Below are 25,524 nucleotides of genomic sequence, written 5' to 3' on the forward strand. Positions count from 1 at the left end.
TTCAGGGAGGTAAAGTGATGTAGTGATCCAGAATTTAGCTAGTCTAGGCTCTAGTCCCAGAGTCTGCTTTTAACTATTGACTTTGGACAAGTCACTTAATTTTTCTGGGACCAGAGTCTCGTCAGTGGTCAAAGGATGACTTGAATCAAAGATCCTTTTGATTTATAAAATCAGAATATTAGTGCTTAATTAAAATTACTAAAGTGCAATTTCCCAAGCCATTAATTCATGTGGTTTCACATTTTAAAAATCTCTTTTTAGAAGTAGAGGGTTGAAGCCTAAAAACATAAGCCTATTTCTGGTAAACAGACATTTCAAACACATGTGTATAAGACCCTCTTTAAAATAAATGTCTCTACTCAGATACTTTATGCTAGCTAGTATCCTGTCCAGGAGCCGTTGCTCCAAAAATAAATACATGGTTACCCCAAAACCATGTAGAATAGTACTGGACAGAGAGTAGGCAACCAAATATTTTATGTTACAGTTCTCGGTTTGAGTCTCAGTTGGTGTTATTTAACTAATCCAAGCCTGATTTCCTATATGTAAATGGGAATACCTCACTCAATGATCCACTGAGATGGTGTACAGTAGAATGCTTTGTAAACAATTAAAGATAACTGCAAGATATTACTATTAAATGAGGAATATAGTTTACTAAACCTTGCCTAAGAAGATGCTTTTTAAAGAGACAGACCAAAATCTGACTTTACTATGGATACAGCACTTACCCCAATATCTGGCTCAACAAATATGCTCAATAAAGGTTTGCTGCATGAAACGTACAATCCAACCAAAGACCAAAAGCTCCATGAGCTCAGATTCCACTTCTTATTTCTAAGTTCTCAGATCCTAGCACAACATCTGATGCATAGAAGAAACTCAATAATTATTAGATGAATAAATTTTTGCCCCTTCTAATTCTTCAGCACAGCTCAAGAGGGAGAGGTAAGCAGGGCTGGCATGGGAGATGATTCTGATAAAGGTAGCTTGGAATGGAAAACTGAAAGTTACTTAGAGAATTCATGCACACTCTAGCAAATAGTTTGGGAGAGTAGAAAGAGCATAGATAGGATCCTAGTTCAAATTCAGTTTTCAAATTCTGCCATCTCAGTAAATTAACCTATTAACCTCTTCAAGACTCAGATTCCTCATCTTAAGAACAGTACCTCCCTCACAAGCTTAGGGCTTCCCCAGTGGCTCAGCAGTGAAGAATTTGCCTGCAATGCAGGAGAGGCAGGAGATGTGGGTTTGATCCCTGGGTGGGGTAGCTCCCCTGGAGAAGGGCATGACACCTCACTCCAGTATCATTTCCTGGAATATCCCATGGACAGAGAAGCCTGGTGGGCTACAGTTCATAGGGTCACCAAGAGTAGGATATGACTGAAGCAACTGAGCATAAGGTTAACGACTAAAATGGAAGCTCCATAATAGCAGGGACTTCATTTTGGGTCCACTGTAGACACACTGAACTGTACTGTACTGTATTGAACAGTGTCTGGCACAGCATAGAGTCTCTAATATTTGTTGACTTGGTTTGTGAGAAACTGAGATAACATAGGTAAAGTGTGTGACAGAATGTCTGCATGTAGCGAACACTTAGCAAATGTGAGATTCCATCATCATCATCATCATTACCATTACTAGTATATCCATATTATTATTTACTAGCGGTCGTAGAGGACCTGCCTTTGGGGAAAGACGTAGATACAAACATCGAATTCCCTACTTACTGGCTGTGTGAGTTTGGACAAATTACTTAACCTATTCGGATTCGTATGGTTCCACAAAAATCTCAGTGCCGTGAGAAATCACCTAACACTGAGTCTTGAGTCCCTAACACGCGATACACGGCGGCTATTATTATTATTATGAAGGCAAAAAAAACCCGCCGAGTCCCCTTTTATCCGAGAGCTGTCTACCATTTTCCCACATTACTGTAGCTGAATACATAGCATGACCGCAAACAAGGAAGGAAGGAAAGAATTTCAAAGAGACCGAAACCACTAAACGAGAAAACAGGGAATTAAAACGGTGCCTGACAGTTCCCACCAAGGGGTGCCAGCTTCCGCGACTGTCAACCAGTCCGACCAGCCAGGGCTCGAGCAGGACAGTCAGCTCGGTAAGGAACAAAAAGGAGGCAGAGCCGACGTTTGGACCCTCCCCCTAACGGTCTCCGGGCCGCTGGCCTCAGGCGGCCGCTGGACTCCCTTTTCCGGCCTCTGCAGGACCACAGTTCCCAGCATGCCTTTGGCAGGAAGTCTTTCCCGCTGGATGACTACGAGTCCCGACATGCCATTCGGCACTCCAGTAGATTAGATGGAAGAGTGGAATGACCCCGTCGCACGCAGGGAATTGTAGTCCATTTAGCTGGTGGCTCTTAGAGGGGCGGGGAAGAGCCGGGTCGCTCTCGTCAGCTGAGGAGAATGATTCATAGAGGAGGGTCAGGAGAGAAGAACAGCTCTGTCCGTGAAAGCCCATTTAAAAGGCTGGACTCTTCTCCGAGGGAGAGAGAGGCAGGGGAGCAAGCAGGGTCTCGGGCCTGACCCCGTCCGCCAGGCCTCTACCGAGTACTGGGCCTTGTCAGAGGTGGCGGCTAGGCGCCGGTTGCTGGGGGACCGGTGACGTCGCGGGGTGAAAGTTGAGGGACGGTGACGTCGGGCCTGCCCGGGCGGAGGCTGGCGGGCTGGAGGCAGAGGGAGGGAGGGAAGGAGGGAAGGAAGGAAGCTGGGAAGAAGCGAGCGAGCGGGGGCGCGAGGCGTTTACCTGGAGGCAGCGGCTTGGGCGCGCAGAGCGGCCGCGGCTCCCCCGCACCTGCGGCCATGGATGAGGAGCGCGCCCTCTACATCGTCCGGGCCGGCGAGGCGGGGGCTATCGAGCGGGTCCTGAGGGATTACAGCGATAAGGTAAAGAGCCCTGGCCCCGGGCGTGCGGTATAGCACCCTTGGGCCGCCCCCCTGGGCTTGCATATCGCATCCCTCCCAGCCCCCCCTCACGCCGGGGATGCGCATTGCTCTCCCCCGAAAACGTTTCCGGCTTGGGCATGCGTGTTTGTGCCCCCAGCCTTTTCCATCCGCGCATCCTGTATCCCCCCTGCCCCCATCCTGGCTCCCACCACTCTGATTCCGGCCCAGCAGCTTGTCCCACGGTCCTCTTCCCAAGCGTGCAAGTCACACCCCCGGAATCGGTGAATGTCCGTCTGTGCCCTGTGCCCCACTCTTGGATGCAGAAATGCACGCGAGGCTTCCTCACCTGCATAGCATAAAAATACGTGTTTCTTTGCATAAACACGGCCTTTGACATGCTTAAGACGTATCGGCCACGATGGCAGTACTTTATAGACACAGCACTGTACAGTTTTCAAGGTGTGATGTCTCATATATGGTCTAACTTGATTCTCAGAATATTTGTAGAGTAGAGAGTATCATCCTTCCCATTTTCTAGATGAGAATACCGAGGCACGAGGAACTGAAATCACGCCAAGGTCATGGACCTACTGTGTTGTACTTGGGAGGAGACTAACTCCTAATAATACCTGTTACTTGTATCGCATTATCAGCTTTCCCATCCTTTATCTTATTTAATCTTGACAGCCGTTCTGTGAGGTTTCATCTGCGTTTTGCAATTGAGATTCTAGATCGGTTAAGTAACTTGCCCAAGGTCATACTTCTGAGCTGGGATTCCAACCTAGGTCTTCAAACCATTCATTATTCTTTCCACTTTACAACTCTACACTAAAAAGGTATCTTCTTTTATATCCCAGTCACTTCTCTGAATGTCTCTTCAAGAACCGTTAGCTCTCCATTACTTTTCCTTCCAGGAATTGTACAAGCTCGCTTCTAAAGGTGACATACCACACCTTTATTCTTCCATTTAGAAGACTACTTAATAGAAATGACTGACTTCTGTGAAAACACACCCAGCACCATGTCACATCCTAGATATAACATCTTCCTTCCTTTCATTTGCTTCCATTCATAATTTCTCCTGTGTTTGCTATGTGCCCACCACTGCCCTAACCTATGCTTTGCATTATGGAGCTGCCAGTATGCCATTTCTGCCCTATGTGGAGAATATCAAAAAATCAAGCAACTTCACTCCCCTTTGATCTTCTCAACAATCCTGTGAGGAAAGTGACGGTATTCCCTGTTTCACAAATGAGAAAATTTAGAATGTTGTTGCCCCAAGTCCACACAGTCATTGAGAGATGGGGCTGAGATTTGAATCTAGGTTTTCTGATTGCTCTTTTACAGTACTATGCTGTTTTCTTTGGGAGGCTGTATGGATTCAGTTAAATTCATATCTTAGTTTCTTCAGTCTCTGATATGCTTTATTGTTGCATATCTGCTTAACTTAGGAGAAATTCATTTAATGCACAGGTGTACATATTGTGGAGATTATGGTCGTCCAGTGGTATCTGCTGGGGATTTGTTCCAGGACCCTTTCCCTCCCTCATGGATACCAAAATTCATGGATGCTCAAGTCCTTTATATAAAATGGCATGTTGTTGTTGCTTAGTTGCTAAGTCATGTCCAACTATTTTGTGACCCCATGGACTATAGCCCACCAGGCTCTTCTGTCCATGGGATTTTCCAGGCACAAATACTGGGGTGGGGTGCCATTTTCTTCTCCAGGGGATCTTCCTGAAACAGGGATTGAGCCCGCATCTTCTACATTGGCATGCAGATTCTTTACCACTGAGCCACCTGAGAAGCCCATAAAATGGCATGTGTGCTTGTGTGCTCAGTTGCTCAATCATGTCCAACTTGTTGCAGCCCCAAGGACTGTAGCCCACCAGGCTTCTCTGCCCATGGAACTTGCCAGGCAAGAAAACTGAAGTAGGTTGCCATTTCTTACTCCAGAGGATCTTCCTGACCCAGGGATTGAACCTGCATCTCTTGTGTCTCCTGCATTGGCAGGCAGATTCTTTACCACTAGCACCACCTGGGAATAACCTATACACATCCACCCTTATACTTTGAATTATCTCTGGATTGCTAATAATACAATGTAAATGCTATGTAAATACAATGTAAGTACTGTGTAGCTCAGTTCAGTTCAGTCGCTCAGTCATGTCCGACTCTTTGCGACCCCGTGAATCACAGCACGCCAGGCCTCCCTGTCCATCACCAACTCCCGGAGTTCACTCAGATTCAGGTCCATCGAGTTGGTGATGCCATCCAGCCACCTCATCCTCTGTTGTCCCCTTTTCCTCCTGCCCCCAATCCCTCCCAGCATCAGAGTCTTTTCCAATGAGTCAGCTCTTCGCATGAGGTGGCCAAAGTACTGGAGTTTCAGCTTTAGCATCATTCCTTCCAAAGAACACCCAAGGCTGATCTCCTTTAGAATGGACTGGTTGGATCTCCTTGCAGTCCAAGGGACTCTTCAAGAGTCTTCTCCAACACCACAGTTCAAAAGCATCAATTCTTCGGCGCTCAGCCTTCTTCACAGTCCAACTCTCACATCCATACATGACCACTGGAAAAACCATAGCCTTGACTGGATGGACCTTTGTTGGCAAAGTAATGTCTCTTCTTTTGAATATGCTGTCTAGGTTGGTCATAACTTTGCTTCCAAGGAGTAAACGTCTTTTAATTTCATGGCTGCAGTCACCATCTGCAGTGATTTTGAAGCCCCCCAAAATAAAGTCTGACACAGTTTCCACTGTTTCCCCATCTATTTCCTATGTAGCTAGTTGCCCATTAATTCAACTTTTGCTTTTTGGAACTTTCTCCAGTTTTGTTTTGTTTTGTTTTCCTTCAAATACTTTTGATCCATGGTTGACTGAATTCATGGATGTGGAACCTGCAGATATGGAGGCCTGATGGTATATTCACGCAACTTGATTTATAATTGCTTTCCAAAAAATACTTGAGGCAGCTACAAACAGATTTTCAAAAGAACAAAATGCAATAGAAAACTTGGCTGTTGAGTTGAATCACCTAGTGTTTATTTAGCACTTACTATATCCCAGGTATCCAGCAATAAATAGAAACTTTCTTCTGTGGGAAGGGAGGAGGAAAAAACGTCTACCTGGATCTTATCACCTCCTTCAATATTCCTCCTTCTCTTCACGACTGAAGTAGTTAGAACTCCAGATTTGCTTCCTCTAGTTTATCTTTCCTTTTCTTGGTCTCCCTCCAGGTTAGTTTCATTTACTACTCCTGGCCAAGTGCTATCAGAGCTTAAATTCTGAACTTTCACATTGGGAATGGTTTTAGAGTTATAATGCCCAATGTGTGTAGTTTTGGGGTGGTATTCTGGGGGCCAGCCTTGAGAATGCTGTGGCTTGATGTGAACTGGGTCGGCCAACTTCTTCAGAAAAGAGCTTTCATGTTTAATGCTGATTGCAGTAGATCCAGAGAACAAAGAAAATAGCTGCATTTCATGTTGGCAGTGGGGCTTTTCCCTCAAGGGAAGAGACATTAGAGGCAGATGAAGAAGAAGGGGAAGTATGATTGCAGTGGTCTGGCAGTAAGAATGAGGAGGTCAAATTAATTGTCCCACTCTCTGGGAAACGGAATCTGAAATTCTAAAAATGTGCCTGGGTCTACTGTGTGCCTCATTTTCTTTATCTGGAAGAGTGGATGAGAAATGTTTAGAATGAAGTGATTACGAGGCATTAAAGAGTCTAACCAAGAAGGGAAATGAATGATGTAGAGAGAGAATGATTAGTTTGTTCTCAAAAGGAAGCTCAAGTATTGTGGAAAGAAGGTTGAATTTGGAATCAGATAAATCTTGCTTCAGATCTACCATTTATTAGCTTCATGACTATGGATAAGTTATTTTAAGCCTGAGTCTCAGTTTCCTTATCTGTAACATAGGTAACAGATATGTACCTATGTACAGATATGTGCCTTATCTGTAACTTAGGTTCCATCACCTAAGTTATTATGAGGTCTAAATTAACTGATGTATGATACCAAATACTGTACAAGGCATCTAGGAGGCATTCCCTAATGATCAAAGTTCTCAAGAGGTCCTGTGGCCACAGCACAGGTTCTAGAGCCAAATTGCCTGAATTCTGATCCCCAATTTACTATCCATGTGTATAAAACAAGGTACTTAACTTTACTGTCCCTCAGTTCACTCATCTGCCAAACACGGATAATAATAGTACCTGCATCATACATTGTTGCCAGGATTAAATAAGTTATATGTATAAATCAGAACAGTGCCTGGCACTGAAGAAAAACCCATAGCTGTTCTAAACAGAAAAAGTCAGGGATTAACCCTGTGCCATGGAGTTGACATCGCCTGATTAAAAAAATAGAGAATATACTTCAGTTTTTCTTTTTCCTTGACCCTTGGCACTTATTAATGGCTGGCGAAATACTTTGTACCATGTTTAAAGCAACATTTACCTGTCTGGCTCCAGGTAACATCTAATTTCTACTGTGTTAAGGAGATTCTGATTTGCAAGCCACCTTCTCTTATTCACTGATCTTGTCATCTTGGGGAGAAGGAAGATCAAGCTATCCCTTTTAAAAGGAAATTTGCCTATTTCTCAAGGGCATAATGCAAGTTGACTCAGTGTAGGAAAGTATTTTTTAAAAATAGGAAGAGTGGTTGCCCTTTTCCTCTCCTCTCAATTCATCTGTTAACATGTATTGAGTGCCATGTTCTTTTAACAGATTTAGTAGAGATATTGGTTGCCTTCATTATGATTATCAACAACAAACAGTGATCTGGGGCCTTGAGGTGCATAAAAGTATCTTAGTTCCTTGAATCCAGGATATTTGGACTAGAAGGAACCTCAAAGATCATTGGGTCCAATACTCTGAATTAGTAGGAGAAGAAACTGGTGTAGCATCATCATCAACTATGATGATAACTAGAGAGATATTTTGCGGCCATAGAGGCCACTGGGGCATATGATTACCCCTTGGCAAGCTCCAACAGAATTCCATTATGTAAGTATGACAAGTTTATGGCCAAATGAAAGGTAAAAGTTACTTAAGATACAGACAGGTAGGTAGGTCTCTGAGATGAGTCCTCATGAGAGGAGAACAGCACTGATAGTAGTGAGGTGTGTTTATGTGCTGCTGCTGCTGCTAAGTCACGTCAGCTGTGTCCGACTCTGTGTGACCCCATAGATGGCAGCCCACCAGGCTCCCATTCCTGGGATTCTCCAGGCAAGAACACTGGAGTGGGTTGCCATTTCCTTCTCCAATACATGAAAGTGAAAAGTGAAAGTGAAGTCGCTCAGTCGTGTCTGACTCCTCGCGACCCCATGAACTGTAGCCCACCAGGCTCCTCCGTCCATGGGATTTCCCAGGCAAGAGTACTGGAGTGGATTGCCATAAGAATCTAATTGATAGGGACCTAATTTGGAGACAGTTGTAGAAATACAGCCTCCACATTTGAGTAAGGTGTATAAACATCCTGGACCATGTTAAGAGGACATTTTGTTTTACAGTTTGAGGTTGAGTTCTGACTCTGAGTTCATTCTACGGATTTTTGATGAGCATGTGTAGTGGGCTGTTCGTTTGTTATACATGTTCTTATTTCCAGATTGGATTATATAATCTCAGTTACTGAGGTTTAGTTCTAAAAATAATCTCTGTTCCTAAAACACAGCACAACACACATACACACACAGACACCACTCCAGTTAGGTTGATTCCTTTGCATTGGTACTGTTTGAGTATATCTTTGGAAATCTATGAAATAAATCCTAGTTGTCTAGTGGATCAGTATTTGGCTGGATGCCTCCCTGTAGACTGTGCAGTAACAACAGTAGTGTCTACTTACTGAACACCTGCAGTGTGCAAGGTGCTATACACAAAGATAAGGAAACTCTTGACAGGTAGTAAAGTTGAATAACTTGACCAAGGTCACGCTTTCAGTAAACAGTGGGACTGGACTCAAACCAGTGCTTTCTGACTATTGAGCCTAGCCTGTTCATGGGATGTGAAACTGGCGGGGGCAGTCCTCAAGAGCTGGATGTGTTACTGAGCTGTTACTAACTTACTTGGTCCCTAAAGCTTTACTGTTGAGTTCATATTTGCTCCTTTTCATCCGGAAATTAAGCATATAAAGAAGGTGAAGTGGTTTACTGTTGGTCAGCAGTTCTAGAAAGGCATTTGCAGCCAGAAATGCTGGATAACCTTCCCTTCCCTTTCAGCCTTAAAAAGAGGAGAGAACAAGAGTTGTGGTGTGCTGTGCTTAGTTGCTCAGTCATGTCCGATGCTTTTTGACCCCGTGGACTGCAGCCCACCAGGCTCCTCTGTCCATGGCTTTTCTCCAGGCAAGAATACTGGAGTGGAGTATCATGCCTTCCTCTAGGGGATCTTCCCAACCCAGGATTTGAACCCAGGTCTCCTGCATTGCAGGCAGATTCCTTCCTGTCTGAGCACCAGGGAAGCCTGGTACAGAATAGGTTAGGTATGATCTAAGTTGGATAAGAGAAGCCTGCCTTAGAGAAATCAACATCTTTGAATCCAAACAACCATAGGCATCTGAGTTCCTGAATAGATTGGCATATTCTAAATTCAATTTATTGCCTCACAACACCAGTATATTTGCTAATTAAATTAAGCCCTCATGCTAGTTGGACAGGGCTTTTGAAAGCTTTTCTTACTCTCTTCCTTCTTCCCTTCTTTTCTTTCTTTTTTAATATTGTAGTTTTACCACAGGATCAACTTTACATTTAAAAAGCAAAAGAAAAATTAGTCCTTGGTACTATTCTAAATTATCACCTTAAAAGATTTAATTCTATGTAGAAACCTTTTAAAAAATATTTTCACAACTTAGTGATGGTCTTTCTAAAAGATGATTTCTTCTTCTGTTTCCTTACCACAAATGCAAAAAAAAAAAAGAAAGGTTTAGGAGGACTATTATATTGGCAACTAGGTACATTTATTCCAGATAATGTATGGAATTAATATTTCATATATGATGGCAAAAATTAAGCTTTCTTAGTTCTAAATGCAATTATGTATTTTCATTTGTAGTGAACCTTTACTAGGCTTCAGTTTATTACCAACAATCTATTGATTCTGTATCTTTTGTTCAGTGTTAGTTTTTACTAAACCTTGGATCTGTAAATTTCTAAGTTAAAGCTTTTGTTCTTCCTTCCTTTTCTTCTTTCTTTTCTGTTTGTTCATTAATTCATTTTTCTGTTAATTTTTTTCTTTTAATAATAACAATATATCAACAAGTTTTATCAAAGGAACCACCAGAAATTCCACCAACCCTGTATAGGTTTTATTTTTGGATTTTTAACACTCAAGCCTTTGAATGCATCCATCCATACATTGATATAGGTACTGTCATCATAGACATACAATTTGATATTTTACTATTTTTACAGTCATTGGCATAAAATAATTTTCCATGTTGTTACAGAACTTTTTAGCCATCTTAAAAAAAACTGCAGTATGATAATGTTTCAGATGAATGCACAGTAGTTTACTTAATCAGTCTCCTGTTGTTAGATATTCAGGTTGTCTCTTTTTTTCTTTTGTAACATTTGGTAACACTGCAGTGAATATAATTTTTATCTCCTCTGGATGATTTCATTAGGATAAATTTCTAGGAGTAGACGTTCTGGGTCAAAGGATATGAATATTTTTATGGTTGCTATTATGTGTTGCCAAATCACTTTCGTTTTTGAAGATGGTGTCAATTTATACTGCCTCCAGCAATATTACACATGGATTACTGAAGCTCATTTTTCAGAGAGCTTTATGTCCTCAGCCTTGTTCTCCTTTGCTCTGGTCTGTAGGCTGCTGCTCAAAATATTCTTCCAGAATAAGCTACTGTTACACCTCCTTCAGAGTCTTCCCCTGGTGGCCTGTCACCTTTATGTCAGTTCAGGTATAAATTTTTAAATCCAAGCCCTCACCATCTGACATCCATTTTAATTGTTTTGCAAACCATATGTGAGGTAGCTTCTCTTTAGGTTTCCTCAAATGGCCCTTCTCTATTACCTCTAAGTCTTCCCTCTGACTATTTTGCACTTTAGAACTGCTTCTTTGTCAACATTTCTCAATCTCATTTAATTTCAAAAATCAGTTCTTCTACAAAGCTGTCAATGCAGAACCACCTGTAATGATAATATCTTCAGTACTTACTGTACTTAACTCCTAATGGGTTGCCAATAAATGTTTGTCAGTGTTGCCAATGAGAAATACAAAGGAAAGGCAGAGAGATGTTCAGTAAAGGTTTTTTTAAAAAGGAAAACTTAGAGGATTCTTAAGTGCACTTGGCTCTCTTGAATAAAACTTGAGAGGAGAATGAAGAACTTTATGCTCTATTTTTGGGGGGTACTGCCTCTCTCTGACAGAGGACAAGTTACTCCATTCTCTATTTCAGCTACAGAGAAAAAATAGTGTTGCCAGTAATTTCAGGAGAGTCGTGACCCTCCTTTTTCTTTCAGTTATTTTTTTCTCAATATCATTGGCATCATCATTATCATCCTAATGATAATCATCCTCCTGCTAACTGAGTGTTTACTATGTGCCAGGCACTCAGATGGTACATTTTATGCCTTAGCTGTTTTAACCCTCACAGCAGCTTTGTGAAGTAGGCACCCCTCTTTCCACATGGGAAATACAGTTATAATTTGTTACTTGCTTAACTAATAAGTGGTGGAACCATGGTTTAAACTCTCATTCTTACAGAATTACTGTCCTTCCCTATCTATAATTCTCTGATGACTTCTTATTGCATTTGATAAAGTACAAGCTCCTTAACAACACTGGAAGATCCTTCCAAATCTCTGTCCAGTCTACCTTCCCATTCTTATCTTCCTCCACTCCTGTCATTCTCTGACATGTGTCCTGTGTTTCATTCCAACAGAGCTGCTTATTTCACAAATATATCATACCATTTGACACATGAGCCTTTGTTTCTGTCCCTAGAATGCTTTCATTTGCCTCCTGGCAAACTCCTATTCATCCCTCAAGGTCCAGCTCAAATGCTCTATACTCTATGCAAAGCATTCCAGATTTTCCTGGACAGTTTGTGGCTCGGTACTCTGTTCTTTTCTGTATATATTTTTGCTTTAGTCTTTTTGTACTGCTTTATAGTTATTTAGTAAGAATATTGAGGTGATTTGGGAAGACAACTTTTTTTATAGACATCAGATATTTTTAAACGTAGCCAAAATGAAAAATCTGTGTATTTAAAATGACATTGTTTCCCTTTTCTTCCTCTTCAGCATAGGGCTACTTTCAAATTTGAATCAACAGATGAAGATAAAAGAAAGGTAAGCCTTAATGTTACTTTGTGTGGTGTGTGTGTCTGTATGTATTTTCATTCATAAAGTCCGCTTTATAACAGCAGACTTGATTTCATCTAATGGTTTAGTATTCAGTTTCCCTTGTGTTTGATTTTTAGGACCTCTGAGAAGAAAGACAAGTGCCAGGTTTAGTATGAATTACACACAACACCCTCCTGCTCCATCCCCATAGGACCATTACACTTGTATAAATCAGGGGAATGGGAGGGGTTCAGAGGGGACCCTTCCCCATATCTTCTCCTCTCCAGAGATTGGCTTTGTTTGATGGCAGGATTGCAGGCTGCCAAAAATTGCTAATTGCTAATATTGTAAAGCCAAGCTTGGCTTTGGGTTAAGTTTTGGGGAAATAGCTATTGATGCTGCTGTGCCTCAACCACATATTGTTCTCTGTGCTGGCAGCTTTTTTTGTAGCCAGCAATCATCTTGGTCACTGACTTCACTGGTAAAGAGGAAAATGGGATCAAGAGGCTCATCACTAGAGGAGTTATTATAAGAGAGGGTGCATCAGAGATCGGATCATAAAATGTTACATTGGCCTGTCGGGGTAGCTTGTGGTTGCTTTACTTAGTTGATTAGAATATGATGTTCAAGGAGAAGCTCACCAGTTCTGCCTCAGTGTTTCCTGGGCCCTGTACTTCTATCCTTGGCCTTACAAACAGTAAGACCAGGTGAGAAAGCATGACTGAATCTGTGTAAACCCATGATTGCTGCTGGAAAAATAGCTTAAGTCCAGTGCTTTGCTGGTAATGGTTTGATCATACCTTGAAATCATCCCTCTTCACGTCTACCCCCATATTTAATGTCGACATCCTGCTCATTTTGCCTTGTAAGATTTCTCCATACATTCCCTCCTTAGCCCAGCCCTTGTTCATACCTCCATCTGGACTACTGTACCAGTTTCCTAACTGTTCATTCTTTTTCCAGTTATGTGGCCTTCCATAATTCCATTGTCCATAATTCTATAACAACAATCTGACTGTGTCACTCTCAACCTTGAAACCCTTGAGTGGCTTTGTCTATAGGATAAAGTTCAAGCTTCTTATCATGACCTCGATGCTCAGTGATCTGAAGTTTGCCTACTTTTGCAGCCTGTTGCTTACTTCTGTCCCTTGTAATTTATGCTCTAGCAACATGAAATGTTTCCAGTTATGTACACATACACATCCCTTCTGTTTCCTACTTCCTATCTTTGCATGTGTTGTTTTCTGCCTGGAATGCCCTCTTGTATATTTCTTCACCCTTTCACCTGTTTAATTCCTACTCAGCTCTAGGAGCTTCTCCTTCAGGAAACCTCTGGCATTCCGATTAGGGTGAAATGCCCCTTTTCAGTATTCCTATAAAATTTTATGTAAATCTTTAATCCTAGGCTTATTATTTGTTTCTTAATTTTATATGTGTGTGTATGTTTCTCATTGTTAGAGTCTGTGAACTCCCTGAAAACAGATCCTATAATATTTATCTTTATATCCTCGGCATCTAGAATGCCCAGCACAGATAGGTACTTGAAAAGTTTTATTCAGTGAGTGACATGGAGGATAAACTTTGGAAGTTAAAGATTTACTCTGATTTTCTTTTGAATTTAAACAATGTAAATAAGACTAGAATACCTTTTAGAACAGGGTTCTCAGCCAGGGATGTGCTGTTTGGGGAGCTTTTTCAACAGGCCTGCTCAGGCCCCATCGCTACCTACTGAGTCAGAATTTGGGGGATGGAATCCAGGCATGTGCATTTTGATAAATGGTCTTCAGGAAATAAGTACCTTACTCACTTGGTGGGAGTAGAAAATAACACAAGTCCCTATGGAATAGAAGCTAGTTATATCTACCAAAATTACAGATGCATTTTGCCCTTTGACCAAGCAATGTCACTATTAGATCTATTCTGTGGGTAATTGAAATAAAGTAAGCAGTGTTACTCACTGAAGCATTGTACATAATAGCAGATAATTGGAAACAATAAAACCTCCAGGAATCAGGGAATATTTGTAGAAACTTATGGAGATTTGCATAATGGAATACTGCACTGTGGTAAAAGAGAGAAGGACAGGGAGGAGAGAGACTATTATGTGCTAATGGGAGAGATGGTCAAGTGAGAAGAAAAAAGAAGCCAGGTGTTAAAAAATGAATATATACATTTTTTAGGTATTAAGGCTAGGAAGGCAGCTGCTATTTAGTTTAGTTGGGAGAATCCATACTATATCTATAGATTTGTGGTACCTTGTGGATCTGACGCCAGAATCTTTGACAGTGCTTTCACTAGTCAAAGTAAGTGCGTAAAGACAGAGATTTCCCTCCCTCCATATGGCTTTCAGTTAAGGGAAGAAAAATCCCCACACAATTGCTAGTAAAGCATGTTTATTTCCTGTAGGGTAGTAGCAAAACTTAACATTTTCAAGGTATTATCTTTTATTGCCTTTTAGATTTTTGCTGACCATAACTACTGTACTGGTGTTAATTTGGTTTAGTGTATAGATTGCTGCTTCCTGGGAGGTCTGATATAAACAAATGTCATTAGGGACCTAGCTAGGTAATCTTCATTAACGTAAAAACATTGGCAAACAAAACTATTTCAGTCTCCAAAGGTTGAAACCATTTAGTGACTCTTTCATGCCTAAGGCCCATAAAGACTTTGAAATCAAAATTATTGGACTTCTCTAAAGGATCTGTATCCTAACAGCTTTCTCAGTTCTCAGTGTAGAGAGACATGGAATAATAGGCATGTCTCCACATTAAACCCAATCTTAGAAAGGAGGAACTCAAATTACCATCCAATTTGCTTTCCTGCTCTAGTTCTCTTTTTCTCTTTCCTAAACATGTCTCTGGAGCCTTCTATCAGTTTGTTGGTAACAGCATCACCCCTTTCCATAAACTACAGGTGCTGTTGCTCTGAAAAACATACCTCTCTTATGTAAAACCTTATGACAACCAATAAGTAGATGTAAGGGAACAGAGCCTTTCAAAAAATAAAACTTGATTATGTGAACTTTCTAGGAATTGATTATAAAGTAATGATCTTTAGAACTAATTCCTAACATTTGTGTAGCATTTTGCATTTTTATGAAGATTTGCTTTTCATTAGTAAAGTTGTAATGTTATAAGTATGGAGAGAATATCACCATACCAATTTTATGGATAAGAAAACTGAGGCTTATGTTAATGACAACTTGTTAACACTCACATTACTAATAAGTGGTGGAGCCTCAAGCAGAGAACAGATTTTCTTGCCTTCACTGCTTAGTGCTCCATGGCTCCCTCTCATTATCACTTGAGGTATATTTCAGAAGGCTTGAAATTATGACTCAATACTTTGTTTCATCTCTTATACCTTGAGACACCATTTAGGCAACTAGACTTTAGACTTAAATCAGAAAATATCAAAGGAAATTACCAACTAGGAGTGCTTAAATTTTTCCAGAGAAGTAAAGACACACACATTTCTGATGTTTGTGCATAGAATGCAAATAGTTCCAGGTGCATGTAGCTCATGATATATTTGGGTGTAAGCACCTGTGCTTACTAAAGCATTTACTTTACATCTTCTCTACCTAAATAGATGGCTATGACTATATACCAACACATAAACAAATGTATCATGCAAATATGAAGGACGGAGGAAGGTATGATGAATAATCTGAAATTTTATACCTTAAGGAAATGAAAGTTCTTATATTGGTTTCTGAAGCACAGCTGATCTCAAGGCCAATAAAGAAAACTAATTGCAATAAATATTGAAAAATATCTATCGCAAAATGATTTTAAAAACTGCAGCTCTTTCACCTATAAGAATACAACCATATCCAATGCAGAAAACTTCAGTTGTTGTCTGAGATAAACTTTTAGGTATTTAGTTATTTTCCTCAAAAGAATCAAGTTAAAAATAGTTAAATTTCAAGCATTTATTTCATTAACTTCAAACTGACATAGGTAATTTCATATATCTGTGAAGGTATAAGGTAGTTACTGAGTTGAGAACTCTTTGAGGACAAAAATTCTAGCTTTCTTTTCTTTGTACTTTCAGTCCTTGACACTGCATCTGGCACAAAATAGGTACCTACAATACATACCTGTTAAATGAATAAAGGGGATTGGAGATTAAGTGGAGACCAGAATTTGTATAACTTGTACATATGGTTTGGTTTTCAGTTTGATATTTTCTTAAGTAGGCAGCAGATTCTCAAGCACTTTTCATACTGTTGTTTACTGAAAATACAGAATACAAAAATATTCATACAGGTGATCACAACCATGTAAAACTAATACAAAGAAAAATGTCTACATGGAAATTCACTAAATAGTGGCTTTGTATTATTACTGTGGATTATATTTTCATTTCTCTTTTCTATATTTTAAACTTTTTCATTACAGTATATCAGATATAAGAATATGATAATAATATATGTGATAATATATTCTTTCAGAGTTATGTGATTCGGGATGTAAGCAAAGACCCAATACATTTTAAAATCATTTATTGTTTCTAAAATTGGCCCTTTGTGATTATCTTACATATACCTTTTGGGGGAACATAAAAATATTATTAGGTTTGGAGATAGTATCCCTTGTGGAGCTAGTTTATGGAGTGAAATAAATTTATTTGAACACAAAGTCCATTTTACCATTTGAAATATTTCTTCTTTTTTCCACAAAGTTGGATGTACTTGGCATATTAGTAGAGATCTCTGTAGTCCACAAATATTTTTTCAGTAATTCCTGTGTGCCAGGTCCTGTGTTAGGCCTTGGTTCCTAAGTTGGCTATTTTCCTATGGTGTTTGGTTTGGCATTTCTCAGCTACAGATGCATACTGAGGGTTGTCATTGTGGACTATAGAAAATGAATGGGTAATTTTCCATATTAGAGTCCCCCAAGAAAAATGTGCCAAGATAGAACCATCAGTCGTATACTGTGAATCCATGCTTAGGGATAGCTTGAGGCATGAATGCTTGTTCTAAAAGCCTTTTACATTTAGTATAGTCATTCGAAATTGTTAAACTCCAATTTTCACTAAAAGAAAATGAGCTTTGTGTGTCTTGCAAATTTGACTCAAATTTTAGTTGATGTCTCACTTTGGGGAATACTTTGATATATGATGCAAGTTTGGTTCTCATTTAGAAACCAATAACTTTAAAGATAATCATTTTTAACGTCTTGATTTCTTTAAAACACACAAACACACATATTACCAAATGCATTCTAAAACTTTTATTTTTAAAGTTTCTATCCAGCTGGATCTGGCATAAAACTTGACTAGAAGGGCTGAATTATATCATAGGCCAGGATGAATACCTCACAGTAGTTCAGAAGTAAAATAATTTAGGCTTCATTTCAGACTCCATTTTTTATATTAGATGTGCTGCCAAGGTATTGAAGGACAAGTGTAGGAAGAAAGAACAGAACAGCCTTCTGATATAGTAAGCCGTAGATGTGACAGTCCATACATGATCTCTGTATGGATCACTTTCTGCCTGGGAATGTTAAGAGTAGTATCTCTGATTTGTACTTTAGAGTTTCAATCCTTTTTCTCATATAAAAAACTCAGCAAGAAGTTCTGCTTCCAGCCATGACAGTGTGATAGCTTTATGAACCTGCTCCTTAATTAAAAACTGGTTATTTAAAAACAACAACAACAATAGCCATTTAAATTATCTGGAAGTCGTCCTAAAAGCATGAAGTCAATGAAGGAATGCTTATTCAGGAAACTATACTGAAAGAAAAGTGTAAGTCTGTGGTATTTGAACTGAGACCTGCTCCCTTTCTTCCCACTTTCAGTGCAGTGAGATGGAAACCCTCCTCCAAACTGAGACCAAATTGCCAACATCACTTGGATCATAGAAAAAGCAAGGGAATTCCAGAAAAACATCTATAAAATGTTTTTATAATATTTTATAAATGTTATAAAATAATTCTGATTTATTAACTGTGCTAAAGCCTTTGACTCTGTGGATCACAACAAACTGGAAAATTCTTAAAGAGATGGAAATACCAGACCACCATACCTGCTTCCTCAGAAACCTATTTGCAGGTCAAGAAGTAACAGTTAGAACTGGACATAGACATACACACTGGTTCAAAATTGGGAAAGGAGTATGTCAAGGCTGTATATTGTCACTCTGCTTATTTAACTTCTATGTAGAGTACATCATGCAAAATGCAGAGCCAGATGAATCACAAGCTAAAATCAAGATTGCTGGGAGAAATATCAACAACCTCAGATAAGCAAATACCACTCTAATGGCAGAAAGCAAAGAAGAACTAAAGAGCCTCTTAATGAGGATGAAAGAGGAGAGTGAAAAAGCTGGCTTAAAACAGCATTCAAAAAAGTAAGATCATGGCATCTGGTCCATCACTTCAAGGCAAATAGATGGGGGAAAAGTGGAGACAGTGGCAGATTTTATTTTCTTGGCTTCCAAACTCACTGTGGATGGTGACTGCAGCCACGAAATTAAAAGACATTTGTTCCTTGGAAGAAAAGCTATGAACAACCTAGGCAGCTTATTAAAAAACAGAGAGACATCACTTTGCCAACAAAGGTCTGTGTAGTCAAAGCTATCGTTTTTCCAGTAGTCATGTGTGGGTGTGAGAGTTGGATCATATGGCTGAACATCGAGGAACTGATGCTTTTCAGTTGTGCTGGAGAAGACTCTTGAGAGTCCCTTGGACAGCAGGGAGATAAAACCAGTCAGTCCTAAAGGAAATCAACCCTGAATGTTTATTGGAAGGATAATGCTGAAGCTCTAATACTTTGGCCACTTGATGCGAAGTGCTGACTCATTGGAAAAGACTGTGATGCTGGGAAAGATTGAGGGCAGGAGGAGAAGGGGATGACAGAGAATGAGATGAGATGGTTAGATGTCATCACTGACTTGATGGACATGAGTTTGAGCAACCTCAGGGAGATGGTGAAGGACAGGGAAGCCTGGAGTGCTGCAGTCCATGGGGTTGCAAAGAGTTCGACATGACTTAGTGACTGAACAACAGCAACTGATAGAGCCAAGATCAGAGCTCCTACTTTCCTCAGTCCTCAGTTGGAAGGCTAACTAACCAGTAGGGACAGGGATAAGGTCAGCATTTGACATCCTGCCCCAGCCACATGTCACTGAGACAAAATTCTGGGTGAATTTTAGCTGAGAGATGGGGTCTGTCTTCTTTCACCCAGTCTCCACTCGTGGGTCATGGGCTTTACCTTGAGTAAGGCAACACTGAGAATATTGGGGCACCAACTGCCCTTGCCCTGGCTGGTGGGACAAGCAGATTCCACCTTGGAATCTGAGGAGGCAAATTGAGGAGTTTTGGGCCTGCTACTCCCCTGTCTCCTCCAGTTGAACTCTCAAGGAGGTGTCACCTAGAAAGAAGCATGCTGTTGTCTCTGCCCTCAGCATCAGAACCAAGGTTCAGGAATTTTGCCAAGAGAAATAAGCAGACCTTATAACAGTAAGCTCTGAATCTCTCCCCAGAGGGACCAACTTTTTGCTACAGTGTGAAGTTTCTGCCTGAAGGTATGGGTTGTGGTGAAAGGAGGAGTTGGGAGGAGACAGACATTTTGATTGGAGTTATGGGGCTAACCAGACAGTCTAGCTAGTTTGCTAGAAAGGAAGGAGGAAAGACAGCTGGGAGGAACCTTCCTGTAATTAGAACAAATCTTAAATACTTACCTCAGGAACTATCTCTTCAAAAGAGCTGTAATAAATTGGTTCAGTCTGTAGAGCAATTTATGCCCCAGGACGTTGTTGAAGACAATAGATCAATCATTCTGCAGTTAGTGGAGCTTAACAGCTGGGTGTGGTCAGGGAAGAGAAAGTCAAAGAGAGGCCTGCCAAAGCCACTGTCATCCGAGGATGACTGTAGCATACCAAAGGGTGAGACCCATGAGGAGCTACATCTGCAGGGAGGAGGAGGAAAATATACTCAACTAAAATAATTCATCTAGTCACTGAGCAAATAAGAAAAATAACAATAGCAAATCTTGGATGGCATAGACAATACCCAGTGTTGATGTATTATTTAAAATGGCTTCAAAAAAGAACAAACAAAGCTATGTGAAGAAACAGGAAAGAATGACCTATACACTGGGGGAAAAGCAGGCAGTAGAAACTGCCTGTGAGAACAACCAGAGGGTGGATTTAACAGACAGACTTCAACATATTCATTATAAATATATTCAGAAAGGACTTCCCTGGTGGTCCAGTGGTTACGACTCTGTGCTTTTCACTTGAGGGGGCTTGGGTTTGATCCCTGGTTGGCAGAAGTTCTGCATACTGTGCGGTGTGGCCAAAACAAGAGAAAAAACAAATATTCGGAAAAGTAAAGGAAACCATAATTAAAGAAGTAATACAAAATTTGATGATATCACAACAAATGAATATCAATACAAAGATAGAAATGATTAAAAAGAAAAAGAAGAACCAAATGGAAATTTTGGAAGTGAAAAGTACAATAATGGGAAAAAGATCACTAAAGAGGCCCAATGTTGGGTTCAAACTGTCAGAAGAAAGAATGAGCAAATATGAAGATAAATCAATAGTGTATACAAGGTAAAGAACAGAGAATAAAGAATAATGAAAATGAGTGCCTCAGAGAAATATGAGATGATGTTAATGTATCAACATAACATATAATTGGAGTACCAGAGGAGAGGAGAGAGAAAAGGGAAGAAAAAATATTTGAAGAAATGTCTAAAAACTTCCTAAACTTATTGGAAAACAACTTACATATCCAGGAAGCTCAATAATGTCTGAGTAGAATAACCTCAAAAAGATCCATAGACACATCACAATAAAAATGCTAGAACGCAAACACAATGAGAAAATTTTAAAAGTAGCAAAAGAAAAATGGATCATCACTTACAAAACAGTCTCAATGAGATACACAGCTGACTCCTCATCAGAAATGTAGGCCTGTGGCAGTGGAATAATGTATTCAAAGAGCTCAAAGAAAAAACCTCAACCAAGAATCTTATATCTAACAGAGCTATCTTTTAACATTGCAAGGGAGATAAAAACATTTTTAGATAAATGAAAAAATGAATTTGTTCTAGACCCACCTTACAAGAAAAACAGATAGCAAGTTACCTCAAACAGCGATTTAAATCCACACAAAGAAACAAAAGAGAACTAATAAAGGTAATTATATAATTATAAAAGATAATATAAATGCATATTTCTCCTATTCTTTTAAATGATCTTAAAAACAGTTGTATAAAACAATATGTCTATAATACATTGTTCAACTAGTAACACACAGAAACATCATGTATTTGTCAGAAATAGCACAAAGGTTGATGAGAGCAAAGCTGTACTGCACTAAGGAAGTGGCTCTAGATAATAAAGTCACTATTTGGTTCTAGAGAACCAAAAATTATAAATAAGAAGGCCAAAATAACAAAAGCGATAAGTATATACCAGCTGTCGTTTCTTCTCAGTGACTTCAAAAGACAAAATTATATATCAAGTAATCATTTTTGATATGTATAACAATAATGCCACCAAAGGGGAAAGGGACAGCATCATATAGAAGCAGTGTTTCTACACCTCACTGGAACTGATGTAATTTGAAGCTAATTCTGTTAAGATATATATATATGTAAGCTATTTAAGCCCTAGAACAACAATTTAAGGAAATGACTCAGAAAATAATTCCGTTTTGTAAAAGACTACAAAATGCTATTGAAAGAAACTAAAGAAGATCTAAGGGCTTCCCTGGAGGCTCAGTGGTAAAGAATCTGCCTGCTAGTCAATGCAGGAGACACAGGTTTGATCCTCGATCTGGGAAGATCCCACATGCTGTGGAGCAACTAAGCCTGTGCACCACAACTACTGAGCCTTTGCCCTGGAGCCCAGGAGCCACAACCACTGAGCCCTGCACAGTGCAGCTACCGAGACCTGAATGCCCTAGAACCCGTGTTCCACACCAAGAGAAACCAACACAGTGAGAGGCCTGTGCATCACAGCTGGAGAATGGGCTCCGCTCCCACAGCTAGAGAAAAGCCCATGTAGCAATGAAGACCCACCGCAGCCAAATGCAGAGAGTTGGATGGTGAAGAAAGTTGAACACCGAAGAATTGATGCTTTTTAACTGTGGTGTTAGAGAAGACTCTTGAGAGTCCCTTGGACTGCAAGGAGATCCAACCAGTCCATCCTAAAGGAGATCAGCCCTGGATGTTCATTGGAAGGACTGATGTTGAAGCTGAAACTCCAATACTTTGGCCACCTCATGCGAAGAGTTGACTCATTGGAAAAGACCCTAATGCTGGGGCGGATTGGGAGCAGGAGGAGAAGGGGACGACAGAGGATGAGATGGCTGGATGGCATCACCAACTCAATGGACATGGGTTTGGGTAGACTCCGGGAGTTGGTGATGGACGGGGAGGCCTGGCATGCTGCAATTCATGGGGTCGCAAAGAGTCAGACACGACTGAGTGACTGAACTGAACTGAAAAAGAAATTAAAGAAGATGTAAAGAAATGAGAAAACATCCCATGTTCATAGTTTGGAAGATTTATGCTCAGATGGCACTACTTCTCGTTTTGATCTGTAGATTTAATGAGATACCTCTTAGAATTCCGGGTAGCTTCTTTGTACAAATTGACAAGCCAGTTCTGAGATTCATATAGAATTGCAGGGGATGCAGAAGAGCCAAAACAATCTTGAAAGGAACAGACCTGGAGAACTTACAACTCCCAACATCAAAACCTAGTACAAGGCAACAGTAATCAAGACAGTGAGTACTGTGACACAAAGATAGATAAACATACATATGGTTGACCTTTAAGCAACTCAAGGTTTAGGGGGCCAATTCCCTGAGCAGTCAAAAACCCATGTGTAACTTTATAGTTGGTCTTTCACATCCATAGTTCTGCATCTGCAATTTCAACCAACTGTGGATCTTGTATGTATTTACTGGAAAAAAAACCTGCATATAGATATAGATGTAGATCAATGGAATAGTATTGAGAGTCCAGAAATAACCAGTGTGTCTGTGATCAACAGATTTTTGACAAGAGTGACAAGACCATTCAGTGGGGAAAGAATATTTTAACAAATGGCACTGAGAAACTTAGCTACATATAAAAGAATGCATTGAACCTTTAATTCACACTGTGTGCAAAATTTAACTCAAGATAGATCAGACCCAAATGTAAGATCTAAAACCATAAAACTGTTAGCAGGAACATAGGGTAAGTCTTCATGGCCTGCATTTGACAGTGGATTCTTAGGACACCAAAAATACAAGCAACCAAAGAAAAATCAATACATTAAAGTTAACTTCATCAAAGTTAACTTTTGTGCTTATACTATCAAGAAAGTGAAAAGAAAACCCACAGAATGGAAGATAGTGTTTGCAAATCATATGTCTGATAAGAGACTTGTATCTAGGATATATAAAGAACTCAATAATAAAAAGACAATTGAATTTTAAAATGGGCAAAGGCTCTGAATATACATTTTTCCAAAGAAGATATACACATAGCCAATCAACATGTGATGCTCAACATCATTAACCATCAGGGAAATGAAAATCAAAACTGTAATGAGATACCAGTTTATACTCACTGGTATGGCTAAAATCAAAAAAGTTGGATAATAAGTATTGACAGGGATGTGGAGAAATCAGAATGCTCATACATTACTGATAGATTACTGCATGTAAAATGATGTGGCCACTTTGGAAAATAATCTAGGAGTTCCTCAAAGGATTAAACAGAGTTACTATATGACCCAACAGTTGCACTCCTAGGTATCTACAAAAAAGAAATGAAGATATGTGTCCACAGAAAACTGTGTACTTAAATATTCACAGCAATATTATTCATAATAGCCAAAAAATGGAACCAAACCAAATGTCTATCATTTTGTGAATGGATAAATGGAATGTATTATAGCCATACGATAGAATATTACTTATCCATAAAAAAGAATAAAAGTAACTGTTGTAAGTGCTTATAACATGGATGAACCTTGAGCATATTATGCTAAATGAAAGAAGGAAGACATAGAAGGCCACATAATGTACAATTCCATTCATATGAAATTTCTAAAATAGGCAGATCTGTAATAACAGAAAGTAGATCATTGGTTTCCCAGGGGCTAGGGAGAGAGGGGAATGGGGAGTTACTGCTAATGGGTATTGGGTTTTTTTTAGGGTGATGAAAATGTTTTAAACAGTGATGATGGTTGCACAAGTGTGAATATACTAAAAATCAATGAGCTGTATACTTTAATAGGGTAAATTTATGATATATAAATTATGTTGATAAAGCTGTTATTAAATACTACATGCCCATCATTCCAAGCACTATGTGAATATTAACACCTTTAATCCTAATAACAAAGCTAATAAATGAGGTACTGTTTTCTTACTTATTTTACAGATGAGGAGACTAAGGCACACAAAGAAATTACTTGCTTAAACTAGTGAAGTAAATTACTTGCCTAAACTTGTGAAGTGGGAGGACATGATTTAAGCCTATGCGGTGTGGTCCACAGCCCTTGTGCTACACCATACTGCCACTCATTAATAATTGAGTTGACCTGTGTATAGCTTATGCATTGATTCTGTTTTCTGGTTGTAGGCTCCAACTCTCTCCAGAATTTGAGATTTGTTGCAGAGCATAAACAAAACTTTGACACTGAGTTAATTAAAACCATTGACAGAAAACAGAAGTCCAGGATTTACAGTATGACCGGATAGGGTAACTAGTGTCAGCCCTCCCCATAAGCAGTACAGTACTTGACCTATAGGCATGCTACAGATGTCTTATACGATTATTATTTTGCCTAAAATGTAGGGTTTTGATTTTTTTTCATCTCAGCAGTTAGCTCTTCCTTACACAGTTTGGCCATGTACTAAGGAAAGGGTATAACATGTACATCTTTGGCTAACTGAAAACTCTTAGGACCTGAAAGAATTCCAGGCTGAACAGACATTTCCAGTTCCCCATTTATAGATGAAAAACTGAGAGGTTGGCTTACTTGAGGTTATGAAAAATGAGTGGAGGATCTGGGACTCAAACTAGGTCCTCTGCCTCCTTTCCTGCCTTCAGTGGCTGTCATTGCAGCATGGCCCCTCAGGAATTTACAGTATAGTAAGGGACCCGGAAGATCTTCCAGGACAGTGATTCCTTCTAAGGTGTCTTGTGCTGAGGGTAACCAACCAGAATCTGACTGAATACTTTCAGTAATGGGATCTCCACAGCAGCCACTTTGCTGTTAGATAACTTTGTTAGAGAGTTTTTACTTGTATGAACTTGACATCTGCTTTAATTGATCCTCCTGCTTTATCCCT

General features: G+C 39.8%; 1 protein-coding gene across 5 annotated transcripts in view; it reads left to right on the plus strand.

The window, feature by feature from the left end:
* The window catches only part of RIC8B (RIC8 guanine nucleotide exchange factor B), a 104,337-nt gene continuing 81,220 nt past the window's right edge, over positions 2,408-25,524 (plus strand). For 3 of the 5 annotated variants that reach the window (XR_001918082.1, XR_001918083.1, XM_018048213.1), the window contains exons 1-2: positions 2,408-2,906; positions 12,167-12,214. Coding sequence is in view for 3 of the 5 variants with exons in the window: in XM_018048213.1 (XP_017903702.1) it covers positions 2,823-2,906; positions 12,167-12,214 (132 nt within the window). In the remaining 2 variants the exon portion in view is untranslated. The remainder of the gene's footprint in view (positions 2,907-12,166; positions 12,215-25,524) is intronic. The other 2 variants (XM_018048212.1, XM_018048214.1) reach the window with 1 other exon arrangement.

The sequence above is a fragment of the Capra hircus genome, chromosome 5, assembly GCF_001704415.2.
Source record: "Capra hircus breed San Clemente chromosome 5, ASM170441v1, whole genome shotgun sequence".
NCBI classification, from domain to species: domain Eukaryota; kingdom Metazoa; phylum Chordata; class Mammalia; order Artiodactyla; family Bovidae; genus Capra; species Capra hircus.